Source organism: Haliotis rubra, unplaced genomic scaffold (genome assembly GCF_003918875.1).
Source record: "Haliotis rubra isolate DU_JTF1 unplaced genomic scaffold, ASM391887v1 Scf273, whole genome shotgun sequence".
Lineage (NCBI taxonomy): Eukaryota > Metazoa > Mollusca > Gastropoda > Lepetellida > Haliotidae > Haliotis > Haliotis rubra.
The window spans coordinates 585308-604409 of record NW_025766814.1 but is presented as its reverse complement, the minus strand read 5'-3'; the positions used below and the strand labels follow the sequence as shown (position 1 = coordinate 604409).

The 19102-nt window shown below is 36.4% G+C and overlaps 1 protein-coding gene across 1 annotated transcript in view; it reads left to right on the top strand.

Annotated features, from left to right (window-relative positions):
* LOC124280770 (suppressor of lurcher protein 1-like) overlaps positions 1–12109 on the top strand; it is a 205652-nt gene extending 193543 nt beyond the window's left edge. The window contains exons 13-16 of the mRNA XM_046716746.1: positions 3387–3425; positions 5238–5409; positions 6182–6435; positions 8512–12109. Coding sequence (XP_046572702.1) covers positions 3387–3425; positions 5238–5409; positions 6182–6435; positions 8512–8627 — 581 coding nt within the window. The 3' untranslated portion in view covers positions 8628–12109. The remainder of the gene's footprint in view (positions 1–3386; positions 3426–5237; positions 5410–6181; positions 6436–8511) is intronic.
* The last annotated feature ends 6993 nt before the right edge of the window (positions 12110–19102 follow it).

Sequence of the window (19102 nt, the reverse complement as noted above, 5' to 3'; positions counted from 1 at the left end):
CTCTTGTCCATCTACTGTCAGGCAATGAACTAAGGTCATGTATAACTCATGGAAGTCAAATGGACCCAGCTCTGTGCATGGATTTTATGGAGCCCTGCATTTACCTTACACTGAACAACTGTGTAGAGAAAAGTCTACATGACCAATGTTGTAATCTAAAGCAGATGATTCCTGCCAGTGCTGTGTAAACATAATACTCACCAGTCTTAGTACTCTTTGGTTTCTCTATCGCTTCTATCTAGTTTGTAAACATCGGTAAAGAAAGATAAAGGATAACCATAGTTAGGTGACATAGTTAGTTGTTATGAATAAAAACATAGTTCCGTCACAACGTGACCTAACTGAGAGGTCATAGGTATCCAATCAAATCGTTTGAATCTCAGGTCAAGTCGTTATGACACAGGTCAACACGATATGATACTCGTGTGACATACAAGATCAGTATGCAACTACCCATACGTTGACCACGTGGGTAATAAATCTGGGTAACAAAGGAACATAGTTGAGTCATGGAGGAACACAACTGGGTAAAAGAGATATATATGGGTAACAAAGGAACAGATTTGATGAAACAACAAAGCTGGGTGAGGACACAGATCAGTGGTGGAGGAACATAACAGGGCAATGGAAGATTATAGTAGTGTCATTGAGGAACATTGTTGGCTGATTGAGGTACAGATAACTGGGCAATGGGGGATTATAGTAGTGTCATTGAGGAACATTGTGGGCTGATTGAGGTACAGATAACAGGGCAATGGGGGATTATAGCAGTGTCATTGAGGAACATTGTGGGCTGATTGAGGTACAGATAACAGGGCAATGGAGGATTATAGTAGTGTCATTGAGGAACATTGTGGGCTGATTGAGGTACAGATAACTGGGCAATGGAGGATTATAGTAGTGTCATTGAGGAACATTGTGGGCTGATTGAGGTACAGATAACAGGGCAATGGAGGATTATAGTAGTGTCATTGAGGAACATTGTTGGCTGATTGAGGTACAGATAACTGGGCAATGGAGGATTATAGTAGTGTCATTGAGGAACATTGTGGGCTGATTGAGGTACAGATAACTGGGCAATGGGGGATTATAGCAGTGTCATTGAGGAACATTGTTGGCTGATTGAAGTACAGATAACAGGGCAATGGAGGATTATAGTAGTAGTGTCATTGAGGAACATTGTTGGCTGATTGAGGTACAGATAACTGGGCAATGGAGGATTATAGTAGTGTCATTGAGGAACATTGTTGGCTGATTGAGGTACAGATAACAGGGCAATGGAGGATTATAGTAGTGTCATTGAGGAACATTGTTGGCTGATTGAGGTACAGATAACAGGGCAATGGAGATTATAGTAGTGTCATTGAGGAACATTGTAGGCTGATTGAGGTACAGATAACTGGGCAATGGAGGATTATAGTAGTGTCATTGAGGAACATTGTTGGCTGATTGAGGTACAGATAACAGGGCAATGGAGGATTATAGTAGTGTCATTGAGGAACATTGTAGGCTGATTGAGGTACAGATAACAGGGCAATGGAGGATTATAGTAGTGTCATTGAGGAACATTGGCAATGGAGGATTATAGTAGATTGAGGAACATTGTATTGAGGTACAGATAACAGGGCAATGGAGGATTATAGTAGTGTCATTGAGGAACATTGTAGGCTGATTGAGGTACAGATAACAGGGCAATGGAGGATTATAGTAGTGTCATTGAGGAACATTGTGGGCTGATTGAGGTACAGATAACTGGGCAATGGAGGATTATAGTAGTGTCATTGAGGAACATTGTAGGCTGATTGAGGTACAGATAACAGGGCAATGGAGGATTATAGTAGTGTCATTGAGGAACATTGTGGGCTGATTGAGGTACAGATAACAGGGCAATGGAGGATTATAGTAGTGTCATTGAGGAACATTGTAGGCTGATTGAGGTACAGATAACTGGGCAATGGAGGATTATAGTAGTGTCATTGAGGAACATTGTGGGCTGATTGAGGTACAGATAACAGGGCAATGGAGATTATAGTAGTGTCATTGAGGAACATTGTGGGCTGATTGAGGTACAGATAACAGGGCAATGGAGGATTATAGTAGTGTCATTGAGGAACATTGTGGGCTGATTGAGGTACAGATAACTGGGCAATGGAGGATTATAGTAGTGTCATTGAGGAACATTGTGGGCTGATTGAGGTACAGATAACAGGGCAATGGAGGATTATAGTAGTGTCATTGAGGAACATTGTAGGCTGATTGAGGTACAGATAACAGGGCAATGGAGGATTATAGTAGTGTCATTGAGGAACATTGTGGGCTGATTGAGGTACAGATAACAGGGCAATGGAGGATTATAGTAGTGTCATTGAGGAACATTGTGGGCTGATTGAGGTACAGATAACAGGGCAATGGACCCAATAGAAACCCATGAAGTATCAACAAGAGTGGAAAAGATAGTTGAAAGTTGTTTCAGTGAACCAGTCCTTACGACACAGACTTTAAGGATCATTGCTTAGTTATAGTCAGATGACCAAAGGTAGAATAGGCACATCTGAAATAACTACCAGTCTGCTGTCCTGTGGCCACTAATTCAGTAAACCCACCTGTAATCTCCATGGCTTACGTCAACTCACCTGTAATCTTTACTTAATGAAAGATGCCTCTGACAATTGGCAGCCCTGGCAAGTTTGAATTCTGTCATGTAAACACTAATTTAGTTGTCAGTATCAGAGAATGTATGAAATATATCAAGCCAGCAGTTGGTGATTACCTTCCAACATGGAGACAATGTGTCAGTTTCACACAGAGCACTAATTACAGCGTCTAGACCCAGGCTGGGGGTAGCCTCAGGCTGTAGATGATAGCGCCACATCAGGCGATAATGGTATGTCTTCATATTATAGATGGATAATAGTCCCTTATTAATCTATGATGATATATCTCGATATAAAGTACAGTGTCCTTGCTTACTGTGGAAAACTGTCCGTAGTTTATTGTTCACATTAGTGAGTGAATATGGCTTAATGAATCATCAGCAATTGTGAAGCTATTTGTGGCGATCTTCAGATTATGAAGTACAGCATTCATTGTTTCGCTGTTGAATCACCAGTGGATGATCTTTAAAGTGGGCTGGTCAAGCCTTGGGATTACATGTTTAAGTTATTATTATTCCAATAATATTAATAATAATAATAGCCCAGGTAAATTGGGATGAAGGTGGTTACAGAATGTTACAACTTGTATATTGCTGATAGTGTGCAATGGGAAATTAATATCCTTTTGCTCATAACTTCAACCACTGGTTTGAAAGTTCATTCAGGGCTCTGTGATGTACTTCTTGACCCTTTTGGTATGTATCGACTACAATATGTTTTGTTTTCATCTAGATTTCGGAATAACAACTGGTGAGCGAGACAGCAGAGGAGGTGAGTATTCACAGCATGAGTGAGTGTTTGTCACTTGGTAATTGTAGGGAATATATATTTTTATAATCCCATTAATCAAGATAATTTTTTGTTAGTTTCTTTTCTTATTCAATTGTGATTCTGGACAATATAAACCATCTTGCAGATGATTAGGTGATGCTGAATATATCATAGTTTCTGAATGTAAGTGATGGGTCTAAGTGAATGCGATTTCAAGGAGGATAGGCAGTAAAGACGAAGATGTGATTTATTTGTCATGGCTTAAGGGCTAAACATTACAATATAACAATGTATATTATTGATTGAGTGATCTTTTACGCTGCTTTTAGCAATATTCCAGTAATATCACTGTGAGAAACACAAAATCGTGGGGAATTGAACATGAGCCTTGGAAGTAATGAGTTTATGCTTTAAACTTGAGGCTACCTAACCAATCTACAGTATTGTATGATGCTGCTGCTGATGTTGTTGAATTAAAGATGGAGGCGTAAAGCTACAGTTGGATTTGACTTTAGTTGGAACCTATACGAAGACAGCATAGGGTGTTTGTCTGGCCCAGATTAGTTCACCGATAGTTGTAATATAGCTGGAATCATGCAGGGGTATAGCTGGAATATTGCTGAAGTACAACTGGAATCCTGTTCAAGACTGCAATAACCCAACTCACTCACAAACTTCAGTTTTGATCAAGACAGACATTTATCTTGTCTAACACAGTCAGAGCAATATAAATCTTTGTTGTTGCTCAACTAGATCATGCTTTAACCAGTTTACTTCTTATTGACAATTGATTCTCAACTTCTGTAACAAATGTGTCCAACCAGACACCATATAATATTATATGGTCTCTGGTCCAACTCAGCTCTTTATTACCAAGTCTCACAGAGTTGTCTCCCTTGGTAGTATCATTTCAACTGGAAGACACATTCACTGTGAAAGTTTTGCATCCATACTATGTCGCTGTAGATGACTGGAAGGGACCTGCAAAGAAATTATCACCGTTAATAACAACATTTGTTTAGTCTGGACATCAAAGGGTCTGATTTGATTAAGTTGTTTTTGATGGAGTATTGTCTGAAGGGGATTGACATTTGCATGAGAAAACGATTGGAATTAATGAGTTTATACCATACAATAACCTTTTGTTTGTGTATAGTGATTGATTTGTAGAACTTAATGTCTTACATGATGTCTATGAAAAATTGAAAAAATGAATGTAATAAGAAATATTTTTAACATCAAATACAGTATTAGGATAACACATGGTCTACATGTCTCAGTATTTTTTGTTTCTGGTACATTTTGTTACTTTTATGGACTACCGTGAGGCTAATATGTGACTTGTTGCAAGTGTTTGTTTCATTGAGACTAATATTTGACTTGTTGGAAGTGTTGAGACTAATGTTTGACTTGTTGGAAGTGTTTGTTTCATTGAGGCTAATGTTTGACTTTTTTTAAGTGTCTGTTTCATTGAGGCTAATGTTTGACTTGTTGGAAGTGTTTGTTTCATTGAGGCTAATATTTGACTTTTTTTAAGTGTCTGTTTCATTGAGGCTAATGTTTGATCTGTTGAAAGTGTCTGTTTCATTGAGACTAATGTTTGACTTGTTGGAAGTATTTGTTTCATTGAGGCTAATGTTTGACTTGTTGGAAGTGTTTGTTTCATTGAGGCTAATGTTTGACCTGTTGAAAGTGTCTGTTTCATTGAGACTAATATTTGACTTTTGTAAGTGTCTGTTTCATTGAGGCTAATGTTTGACTTGTTGGAAGTATTTGTTTCATTGAGGCTAATGTTTGACTTGTTGTTTTCAGTATGTGTATTCAACTACTACAGCCAGCTCGAGTCCCATGGAAACTTCACCTCCCCCAACTACCACGGCTTGTACCCTCGGAATACAGAATGCCACTATCTGTTTTACGGCAAGGGGAAGGAGACAGTTCATATACAGTTCCCAGTGTTTCAAGTTGAAGGCATTGGCCCAAGGTGATTAAATCAAGGAAATTTGACAGTTTTGTAGAAACTGCAACATCTTTGATCTGAAACGCTCATCTTCATTTAACAGAAACTTACTTTTTATAAGTTTTGGTATCTTGACACCATAAACCTGTTAATCCAGATGCTCTGCACTAGGGATTGATCCCAAAGAACAAATATGTTACATGCCACAAGAACCATTGTAGAATGTCAGTTGATTTAACTTTATCTATGTCTTTTCATAATAATTATTGGCAATTTTCATAATTTTTTATTGCTGTGCTTGTATTTAGGACTGGGATGAATCCAAAATTGAAAGCAAGGTGCCATCCCCGACCCCACCTAGCAACCTGGCAATTGACTCAAGGTCTCAAGAGTACAAAATGTCCAATTTGGAATTATTTTGGCCAAACGTTGTCCTTCCACCATAAGGGTGGTGGGATAGCCTAGTGGTAAAGCATTGGCTCGTCACGCCGAAGACCCGGGTTCGATTCCCCACATGGGTACACTGTCTATAGCCCATTTCTGGTGTCCCCTGCCGTGATACTGCTGGAATACTGCTAAAAGTGGTGTAAAACCAGACTCACTCACTCGTTACACATTATAATATGGGCCAAGACACATGTCTGGGTAGTCCAGTGGATAACCAGGTTCTACTCCAGACCCACCCAACCTGAGGACCTGAGTCACCAATCCCAGCCCTAGTTGTAGTACCACAAAATAAACCCATGTTTACAAAAACATCCAGACAAAACTTGTAAAGAATTTATCATTATTTCAGATGTGATGAAGGAACACACAGTGACTATGTCTCCTTTTCCAACTTTGCCGATTCCGAGGACAGGAAGTTACATAGACTGTGTGGAGTGAGCTCCGAAGGGAAAAAAGAGTCTATCGAGTCGGACGGACCATTCTTCAGAGTGGTGTTCAAGTCAAATGACCTTTATGATGATGAGGGCTTTTTTGCGTACTACCAGTTCAAAGGGGCTTCAGATGGTGCCATGACACCTGTCAACACCGGAGGGGATCATTCAGGTAACATTAATTCTTGGACCCTGGTCAGCTGTGTCCATCTGGGAACATGAAAACTGTTCATAGGGCCGCAGTGATGCCAACTCATATGATTTTATCGTATTCGTTACGAAAAAAACAACTCAAAATACATGACTACGAAAGCAGTAAAAATATACAAATTTAATTAAAAAATACATAGAATTAAGTTAACAATAGCTTTTATCTTACCTCGCACATAAATGTCGCTTTCTGATTGGCTGAGCTCTCTTCTATTATTTTCAATGTACCCCGCTTACAAGCGAGTAACATTTCAATGTACCCCGCTGTCAATGGCAACTCATTTGGTACTTCGTGGTAGTAATTCTTTATCTCCAATTACATTGATTAACGTATGATGTACGGAAATTACCGATGTTTTGCAAATGCAAATCGATGGAAGGGAGATAACTCTAAATCTGTTTTTCTTGTCAGCAAAATCTAGCGTCGGCTACGAAAAGATTTGTACCCGTGCTTCAAACATTTCAAAATTAACATTAAGGTGTTTGGTAAGATATATACTTTGTTCACTGGTCCCTCGGGGCCCATTGGTTGATGTACCCTCGATGTTTGTTTATGTTCCCCTTCGGGCTCAGGGAACATAAACAAACATCGAGGGTACATCAACCCATGTCCCCCTCGTGACCAGTGAACAACTTATAATGTACCATGCACAATAAATTGCAACCACATTTTATTCAGTATCAAGCAATATGTGGATACTTTTTTTTTTTTCTTTTTTTTTTTTTTCATAGCACTAACATTGATATTCAGTGTACTTAGTGCACTATATCACTATTGAGCCCACTAGCTTGTATGTGCACATATTCCTCTATATGCTTGTACTCATCATGTTTTTGTACTCATCACATTGGGAACAATACAAAAAATAAATAAATAAAAAAATGTGGATACTTACTACTGATTTAGGTGAGTACAATAACAAGTTCTTAGAATATCTATATTCTTTATTAAATATGAAAATTCTTTGGAAAGGTTAATATTAATTTTTGCCCAAAAATGCAAATTTTCATTATGATATAAAATTATTCAGCAGACTCTTGTCGATGTGTTGTTTGATGTGTCAAATGGTTGTCTGGAAGTAAAAGCATGCTTAATCTTTTAGTCATCTTTTTGCAACCCGTGAAGATCCAGGTTAGAATTGGTCTTCAACAACCCATGCTTGTCGTAAGAGGCGACTAAACGGAAACGGGTGGTCAGGCTCGCTGACATGGTTGACACCTGCCATCATATCCAAGTTGTATAGATCTGTCGATGCTCATTATGTTGATCACTGGATTGTGTGGTCCAGACTCGATTATTTACAGACTGCTGCCATATAGCTGGAATATTGCTGAGTGTGGTGTAAAACTAAACTCACTCACTCCAATGCTTGTAGGTTTAACTAAGTGTTAAGCCTTATCAACTGTCGGTTTCACTAAATCGGTACCATGTGTTACACTTTGGGCTTTCCTCTCATATGACTAGTGTAGTCTCCCTTTTACATGCCAGGATCTGTTGATTTTGGTTATGGTGCAAGTAGGTTTTCTCATTGGACTTTCCTCTTATGAGAAGCTTATACATACAGATATATAGAGAATCTCACCCAAGTGTCTTTTGATATCAATTATATCAACACGGTTGATAAAGTTACAAATATCCGAGGCTTGCCGAGGATATTTTTACTTTATCAACGAGTGTTGATATATTTATCAACGAGTGTTGAGATTCTATTTATCATCCAAAATCACTCTTCATTAATTTTCAATGAAAAATGTACATCTCTGAACATGGTACTGCCATTAGACTTGCAGTGCAGCGATGTCATAGCATTGTGACGTCATCAAGTACATGACGTCATTGCATTGTCAGGGCATTGTACAAAGTCTACTGTCAAAACGACATCTCCTAGGAGATATCGTTTGATCTCACACAAGCGATATCTCCTGTGGAACACAGTTTTGGATGACAAACACACAGGTATACGTGTAACTGAAATAATGTAGAACTTGTTTGTTATATATTTGTTATATAATGGGTTTTGTATATCCTATTTTTCAGACATGATGCATCGGTATGACAGACCTAGCAGTGGTTCAGGTCAGAGGTTACAGACAAGATCAGTAATCGGCTGTTTCCTGACACTTGCCTTCCTTGCTCACAAGGTCAACCACTGACCTGACCTCCTGACCTTGAACTATGACCTCCAACCTCTGCCATCTTCAAAGAATGTGAAAAAATCAAGTGTCATATTCAGTTTGGGCCTTGACTAATTGACTAATGACAAAACAGGTTATTAAGACCGTTTTTTTGTTCAATATGCCCATGTTATATGCTTATGCTTACTATACTGCCTTTCATGATTTTCTTTTCTGTTTGACCTTAAACTCCATGACCTCATTATGTAAATATATTCATAGCTCATATGCCTTATTGTTATTTTCATCATTTATTGCGGAAAGTTAGTGAATGTTTTCATTTTAAACAAGTGGCAGTTTGATAAAAATGTTGAAAATTTGTAAAATGCTACAATATTTTCATTGCTTATATGCTCAAAGGATCCACAACAGACAATTAGACACATGAGAACATGTGTGGAATTCCTGCTTCTAAAACAAAGAATTAAAACATTGACAAGCAAAGCCAGAATTTCTTGAGATTTGTGTAACATATTAAAACAAATTTTCTGCTATTACTTTATATCTTGGATATTTTATTAGTTCAGTATTTTAAGGGGTTGCATGAACCTTCAGAATGTGCTCTTCATTCTTGAAGGCAATTTTATGGCGATCCTTGTTTGTAGATCATATTTACCGTCATATTCTGAAAGAAAACAAAACATATTTCAGAAAACATGTGTTTAATATTTGGCCAATATGAATGGACATAATTTTATGATTTGGGAAAGATTTTTGAACTGACATTATTTAATTATATTTTGAAATATATTTGTTTTGGAATGGAAAAATGACATGGTTTTTAGAAATCAAAATGTCCCTGTACAGATCAAGAACTGAAACTTTGAGAATGTTCGGTCAACATTTTCCAAAATACTACACCTGTGTATACTACATAGCACTATGTAAATAATTATTTTAAATGCTGCTGTCATTGAAGTGATGATTGCAACTGGAGAAGTGTCTCATTTTTGTCATCCCATGTGTTTAACAATACGTGTCAGTTATGTAATCCTCCCAACCAATGAGGATTAACTATCAGGTCAGCTGACTGCTGATCGTAACTGTGATTGGTTGAAAGTTGTCAGTGTTACAAGTGATACACCACAAACTTGCCTTAAATATCACCAGATGTGACAGGAATTAGAGGGGTCATATCAAAAACTTCACGTCTTTTTCAAAAACTATATAATACTGCACATGATTTCGACACTGAACTGCTGTAGTGTGCTAAGACATTGATTTTTAGCGAAAAATTTAAATTCATGATTTCAACATTATATATTTGCCAACATTTAGAAAAAGACATGCAAGAGTTTTGTGACAGACCCTAGAAGCATGATTACTCTGTGTACATAAACAAAGTGAAATGTGCATCATTAGACATGCTGTTTCTTGTAACATAAACGGTATTGTGACAACATGCTAGTGTATGTAGAGATATAGCTTAGTGAACTTTAAGTCTGCCGAGTGGTGTATGACATTAGATAGCATCGAGACCTATATGTCGGTATATGGCCTCTGTATAGCATCAGCATTTGTGTCTACTTGTTGCAGAATGATTAGCCAAGACAAGCAAAGGCCATTGACAAATGTAGGCTAGCTAGTAGGCAACGATTGCTTTTTGCTTAAGTCAAGTCTTTTTCACACATTTTAATTGATATATGATGTCAAAGTGAATGTATATGAGAAATTATTGAATAAAGTTGTCAATCATCATCATCATCATCATCATATAAAAATATTTCACTGTTACATGAAATCATTATTGCTTCAGGCTGAAGTGATGTATTGTTTAAAATAATGTTCATTTTTAAAAATGAGGAATTATGTGCATGAAGTCTTTCATGCCTGTTCACGTGGGTTATGGATCGGATGAGATGTCTTCAGGTTGCTAGAACTGTTATACTCAGGTTCATAATCAATAGCCCCCTCTTAGATTACAACACCCTCAACACACACCCTTAATCCAGTGATCACCACCTTTCCCTCCCGAACACCCAAACCGGTCATCTCCTTGCCTCCCTACACTCATCTCTCTCATTTTCGAAACACAGGATATCAGTGCATCATAGACTCATAATAACTCACTCATACAGACTGGTTTATTGACTTCAGTACACTGCAGCATTTTTATCATATATAAGGGTAATGATTATCCTTTATTTGGATAAAAGAAATTAAAATACCTGGACACTGATTGTACTTTTTAAAGAAAACAACATGTTTTGCTCCCCCTAAATGCACACCAAATACATGCAAAATTCGTTAATCACACCTTCTAACCCTTTTTGTTTTCCATGGGTTTTTTTCAGTTGAATCCTGTTAAAGATCTCACAACCTTGCCCAAAAAGAGCTGCCATAAGCAAGTTAAAAAAAGCATATTATTGCAAAAAAAATAAATTCAAATATTTTGACTCAAAACACCATCAGAAACATTTTGGAAACTGCTAGATGTATTTTTTAAATTGCAATGTTACCACACACATATCTCATCCACTCTCCTCCCATCACAAACCCAACCCCTATTTAATCTCTACAATATCAATTGGTCAGCCATATCTCGAAGCAAAGGTTAAGGCTATAATACTTGTTGATAATTCCATCGCACTCATTATATCTATAGGATATATCAGCACAATCATGGAAGCACTTTGAGCTGGTCCTTCCTTCCTTCCCTATACATTCATCACACCATTCAACCTGTTTCCATCCTCGAAAAATGTTCACAGTTTGAAATAAGTTAATATGGAATCCCTAGGAAATATTGAGCAGTGTCTCAATAGATGTTGATTTCACCATGATACAGCATTCTCTTATTGAGAACAAAACACATTGTACTCATGAACTCAAGGAATTATATATATGAAAATGTTGATTTTAGAATTTATACTCATGTCAGAATGTTGATTTATACGCATGTCAAAATGAAGTCAGATATCGATTTATGCTGTTGGAGATTGCTGTTGTGCAATGTGGAATACCTCGGTGTTAAGGTACTGATAACACACGGGGTATATCTTAGTTGTTGCTTTTCTTTCTTGTTGATCGTCAGTTGTTGATGTAAGTAGACACTGTTTCATTTATTGTCATTTGCCAGTGGTTTAGATCGTTGATCATACCACTGCCATAATTCACAGAATATGGTGCTCTGATGGCCTGGCACTGAAGTTGAGATGGCAAGCCAGAAGGGTAAAAGATAGAATTTTATCAAAAGGTATATATATGTCCATTCCTGCAAGGATGTTTCAATTTCTTCTCTCCTTTGATTTAAAAAAATATATAATTTATGAAAACTTGATTCCTCATGAAATTGATATTTTTCCTATTTCAAATCAGATGTTATTAGGGAATCAATTTATTTCTGTTTTTCAAGCTTGTCATGAGTTTGAAACTGTTGAAATGCACACCCACCACTGTCATGGATAATTTATTGTTTCTTTGAGAAAATTGGAAAAAAACCATTTGAATATATATTTAAACAAGTAAAATACAGAATTTTCAAAATGAAATGCAGCCTGTATATTTTAATTTTACATTACCAAAGTTAGAATAATTCGTTTTTCCTGAAATAATGAAATACCTTTTGAAACAACTCTTTAAACCAATAAGACCTGAAATGATTTGATGTTCATTTATCAGTTGTTATCCAATGCATTCAATTGAAGCATACATAAATGATGTAGGGTTCATGCTAGTTTATGTGGCAGATAAATGTAACCACTGCATTATGCAACATGCTAATGCATTCAACTCTGACAAAGTTAAAGTTAGAGAGTTATAGTTCATTGCTTAGGCCAGACCAATTTTATTTCTTGTTTTACAGATTTTTGTCCTCAGAAAATCTAAAGGCAGGAGGGAAAGAAAGGAAAAAAATCAAAGTAATATTCCTTCTAAATACTCAAAGTATTTTACTTTTTGCAATTTATGAAGTGTACATGGGGCAAAAAACAATCTGAATTTTTTTTTCTTGGAAGTTTACATTTTGTGGCCAATAAAAACATTAGGATTTTATTTTTTGAGCGGGGAAAATTAATTATTATTTTTTCTGATTCTTGAAAAAATACAACAGACGGATCCGTAAAACAAGAAATAAAATTTATCTGGCCTTACTTGTCATTTTTCAATTGTATATATTAAAAAAGAGGTTATTGGAAATAATTGGTAGTTCTGTGGTCCACCATATTTCAAGGGTGACCTTGAGAACTTCTATACCATCAAATCTCTCAGAATAGATGTGTTTATTTGTCTAAAAGAACATTAGATTGTCATTTTCAAGGGATAGTGAGTTAAATTCTTTAACGAACTCAACTATGTTGTAAACTGGTTAAGAAACTTCAGCATTTGATTTGAAAAATGTGATAGATCTTTTATGAATGAAAGCTGGTAATCCTTTATTCCAAGCATTTAGCTCTCGGAATCATTCTGTCCATATAACAGTAAATATAATCATAAACTTACGTGATGTCAATTTACTGTTCTTCTAAGTCTACATTTTCCAGAATAAGATTGCAGTGAATTAAATAAACGGGAGTTTGATCTGCATCATCTAGCATAAATTCATCAAAAAATTGTAATAAAAACAAAAAACATTGATGCAAAACTGATCAATTCAATTATAGAAAACTTAGGCCAAACACTCATCTATGAATTCAGAACAAAAGTTCAAGTCAGAGAGCCATTATCAATCTGTAATATTGCAGAGCGTGGCATTAAACAACAAACCAAATGGGAAGTCAGTCTGCAGTTTCATGTACTCTGACCTTGTGGGGGTGGTGGGATAGCCTAGTGGTTAAAGCGTTCCATCGTCATGTCGTAGGCCCGGGTTCGATTCCCCACATGGGTACAATGTGTGAAGCCCATTTCTGGTGTCCCCCGCCGTGATATTGCTGGAATATTGCTAAAAGCGGCGTAAAACCGAACTCACTCACTCATTGACCTTGTGGGGGTGGTGGGGTAGCCTAGTGGTTAAAGCCGAAGGTTTGATTGCCCACATGGGTACAATGTGTGAAGCCCATTGTGCCCCCTGCCGTGATATTGCTGGAATATTGCTAAAAGCGGCGTAAAGCCAAACTCACTCACTCTCTCTGATGTGGTGTACTTGTTCTGACGATCTGATTTTGACCCAAGATCAGTGATTGTATCAATGATGTACGTCCTGAACAGTCACCCCAGTACTGATGTCCTGCAGAATATTAAAAATGGGAATCTGGTACATACCCGCCACTTCAAGTGTTTTCTCCAGAATGTTAAATAAAAAAATCTGTATGCATAAGATGTACTTAATATGGAAATTATTCGTAAACACTTAATGCATGTTGTAGAAGTTACCTCATCTGTGTCATATAAATTATTTTCACTGAAAACCTGCCCATCCTCATGTCAGGATTGGTCTCGTACTACACATACAATGACACTGTTTTCCCATCAACATCTTATATTATTTAGCCCAGGATATGTTGGTCTGACGGCTGTTTTACAAATACAAATATACAATTTCTACACATAGAAATTGCATTGGTTTTTTTCTGTTACTAATGCTTTGGGTGTTTAGTATTCAGTTCAGTTTTCATAAAAAATGTTCTGTATGACATCATAAAAAAATTAGTTTTAATTTTATTTCAATTTAGTGGCCATGTTTCATGAACAAAATTAAATCATAGCTCAAGTTATCACTTGTATAAATATCATCAACTCTTTGTGCAGTGTTTTCATGTCATTTTAAATAAAAACAATGCATTTGTAAACAACCAAAAAAATACAAAAGACAAAAATGAAAATACATTCATAAAAATCGGTTCTTTTTAAGAAATAATTTTCTATATGATACTCAAGCACAGATTCATTTCCAGGAAAAGGTATGTATTAGAATGCATTCCAGTGTACATAAAACAGCTTGGAGATTAGAATATTCTGTCCATTTTAGGTATCTGCATGATCGGTCATTATATTATTATCATTATTATTATTTATTGAACACTTTAAGAAATGTTATACTAGTATTAGGAGTTTGATTTTAAAGCTGTTGTTTTAATTTCCTGATAGATTTATTAAGAGTTAACAAGAACTATTTTGACTAGTCCAGTTCTGGCGATTCTACTGTATATATGTATACATATAGGGTTAACACAAACATTGACCATCTAAGGGTTAACTCGTACCCACTGTCAAGTGTACATATGTATACAAAATAATATCTTCAATTTCATGCATAGTATATGCTGCAGATGACAATAAAATTTTCTATTTCTGTACAAACAATCTGTTGTCATGTCTTGTTTTAACTCTGTGGGAGTTTGGATCAACACCAAAGATTATGGTCACGTCAGAGTGGAAACAGGGAAGCCCAAAGTTATGTTCTCTGTCAGTGTTTATACTACAGTCTTTGTGATTCACTTGCATACCGTTATCAAGCTGGAATATTGCCAATTGTGGCATTAAACAACAAACAAAAATGGAATGTCAGCCTGGTGTTCCATGTGCTCTGATCTTGTGGGGATGGGGGCTAACTTTGTGGTTAAAGCGCTCGCAGTGGTGTGCCCCCACCGTTGCTGGAATATTGCTAGAAGCCACCTAAAACTAAACTCACTCGCTCTCTCCCTCTCACTCACTAACTTACTCACTCATTCACTTCTCTCTCTCTCTCACTCACTTCTCTCTCTCTCTCTCACTCACTCACTCACTTACCTCTCTCTCTCCCCCACTCACTCACTCACTCACTCAGAGATCCGGGTTAGAATATTGATCTTCAGTAAACCCATGCTTGTTGTAACAGGCAACTAACGGGATCGGGTGGTCTGGCTCACTGACTTGTACCACATGTCATCAGATTCCAATCACATAGATAGATGCTCAAGTTGTTGACCACTCGATTGTCTGGTCCAGACTCGATTATTTACAGACTGCCACCACATAGCTGGAATATTGCTGAGTGCAGCCTGAAAATACAACAACAAACAACCAACCAACTTGTGTACTCAGTGAATCGAACAATATCCCTGCATGAATTCAATTCTTTATTTGCAATCACTGGAATGAAATATTCATGAATTTTTTAAAATGCAGGGTTATTATTTGATTCTGGGTGTTATCTATCAAAATGAGATGTCACCGGTCATTGTTGTTATAAATTACCAGGGTCAGAATGGTCAAAACATGTTAAATTATTTATTTTGTTATTGTTTAATTGAATATATTGAATAATACATCAACTGCTGACTTGATTAAATATACTTTCATTCACTCTGGTGATATTGCAAGCAGTGATATATTCTTGGATGTTCATGGACAGCTGTCTGGTCACCCAGGTTGGTGACAGTCAAGAGACAAGAAGCTGGTGTTATTGTCTTTTAGGGTGACCTCAGTTGCTGATCAGCCTAAAATTCAGAACATAAAACATATGAATTACAAAGGTATTTCATACTGCTGACAGTAGAGATTTGAATCATAATCCAACATATCTGACTTTTCTACAATACACAGAAGGCAGTGTATGAAATAACCTAAAAACCAAACCAGACATCAGGGCTGGTTACTTCAAAATGTTACCAGCCCAAATCGATTTAACCAGACCAGACACTGAGATATGAGATGGTTAATATACTCAGATGTATGGAATATCATCGGGCTGGCTAGCTGTAAATCTAGACCATCCGTCAGAAATCTAGCCTGTCTCGGGTGGTCGGACAGGCCTTATTTCATATACACTGTAGAAGGTCATCTTTCTTCAGTCTGATACAGGACATGACTTACATATACCTGCCTCACACCTCCACATTTGCGCTGTTGGCTTTCTTCCTCAGTCCTACACATATGTTAAACCCAATTCTAAGATGCTTTGCTAAAAGATCAAAGGCCCTAACACTACATTATCAGGCGATAAAGTACACTTTTGCATTACGTCACAATACCATTCTAGTCTGCCCACTCATAATCAAACGTACCCTTGGTAACCGACATCAAGATGACATCACAATGCATGTCAGTTGTCATTGCCAAGTACAGTCTTCAGTAGTACAACTAACTCTGAAGCACGCTGTTTTTTGGTTTGCAGATGCTTCACTCCTCTAAATCACATGTGGAAACATTACGTTTAACTTTTTCAATGAAAAATAGTAGCAGTTCAACTCTCAATGAAACATGACACGAACATGTTCGCAAACTAAGCTTATGTCCACAGTCCCATAATGCACCCATAGAATGTCACATGACTAGTCAGCTTTATCTGGATTTATTGTTCTAAACATACAAACTTATTATACGTTCCTCATAATAAAGAAGTTGACATCCATAACACTCTCTTCCTTTACATCTACATGAATTACATCTAAATGCCATTCAAAGACCTAAACTTACATTGGTAGTAGAAATGCGACATTCATATTGCCCCATATAGTTTATGATAATCACAGATATAATTAAAATAATATAGAGAAGATATTGAACCTGAATGTAAACCATCTTCAAACTGTTAATGAGTGTCCTCATGCTTTAACTATAACAGTTCGGGGCAAAACAGTACTTTATAACACTATACATAGTATAGGGGCATAGTGAACTATATTTCTTCATGAAACTCTCAAGCCAACACATCCTTAAAACTAAAACACTGTTATCAGATTTCAAAAGGTAAAGATATAAAAAAATGATGTCTACCAATACAAATCAAACTTTAGTATGATTGAACAAACTATTGTACAATGCATTTTATTTTGTTTTATTTACTGACAACATTTTTCACTTCAAAATATGAACATACAAACAGTAAAATCTGTCCTTTGCTTCCCATTTACTGGCAGAAGAGGAAGAACCAAGAATTTTCGAACATGTTTTGGTATTGTGATCCAGTATTAAAAATTTGGTAAAGTTTAGAAAAATGGTTAGAAACAGCTAAAATTTACATTAATTTCACAATTTCAAAGATAATGCTCGGAACCAAAGGAAGAAATAACAACCCTATTAACGCCGTTGTCTTACTTGTTAAAGACATCATATTCAAAAACAGTCAAAAAAATAACATTCAAAATTTCGGGTATACATATAGAAAGTCAAATTAAGCAGTACTACGACATCTGGTGAAAACGATATTATATCAAACGATTATTACATTATACATACTCTATTGAAAATTTGATTTATGTAACTTTGCCTCATTGACTGTACATTGTAAAAGGTCACTGTAATTTATGTACCTCATATATGCCAAATTGTGTATATACTGTCTTAAGCGAAAAACCAAACTGTAAACTTGCAAACATGAAAAATATGAAATGAAATAAATAAAAATTAAAAAAAGAAGAAAAAAAAGAAAAAAATAAAAATTAAAAAAATATATAAAAAGAATTCTGGAATGCAGTGTCCAGAAGTTAAAAAAAAGTGAAGAAAAATAACATAGGTTGATATACCTCCTCTGAATTAACCAGTGGATTTCACTCTACTCAGGATGACATTAGTCTATTCTGGTCTTTGTCTTTGACATCGACCTGTGTCAGGGTGTTCTGGCCAAGAAAAATGATCCACTTGTACCCCCAGGAACTGCTTCTGGAACCAGAGTTTGACTTTGTGTCTGTTCCTGTGTCAGCAATACAAACTGTATTTCACCTGAGGCACTGCCGTTTTGGTTGAATTGCTGTTAGGGCAAGGGAGACAAAGTTCAAGCATGTACTTGTACAGACTCTCAGTCTGGCTACTGCTATAACTGTAACAGAAACTGATACCAAGTCACAACATTGCTTTCGGGTGGTATTTTGGAATCTCTATAAGTACAGTAAACTAAAGGGTTATGCCAAACCCCAAGGACCACTAATTGTAATTTGTTGCTACCATTTTTTACATGAATTTTAAAACTATGATCAGTAATTTATTTGATTACTGCATTATCTTATATCTTAAAAAGTAAAATACATGGTTAAAGTTTAACTTTGGCCGATGAATCCTGTGATAGTGTACCTGTAGAATTCGGATCTTTAAACAAATCTGTAAAGGTTTCTAGGAGGTATAAGATAGATGCAAAGCATTTCGGGTAATTGTCAGCAATACCTTTGAGATAATTGTGATTGACTTCTATAGGTTCTCACATCATTGAGGGACATTTGAAAAAATGGATGAAAAAAATCTCCATAATTTCTTTGAGTCAAATATTATTTGACACAAATAGGATTAATTCCCACACAACCATCCAAATAAGATAGGAACTTAGTGTTTCCATCAACAGAATGGTCAGGAGGATGTTATTTGCTATAAATATCTCGCACAAGGTCATACACACACGACTCTCGGTTACTGGATAGATCCAAATATCCATCAGTCATGATGACACACAGTTTGGGCAAGGTGATTCACTGCTTTTAAATTCTATATTATAATTTATGTTTACTTAACTATATAAACGATATTCAACCAATGAAATAAATGTGACTAAGCACATCCCTGAATGAATATATCACTGAGCAGCTCTACGTAGTGTAAGACAAGGT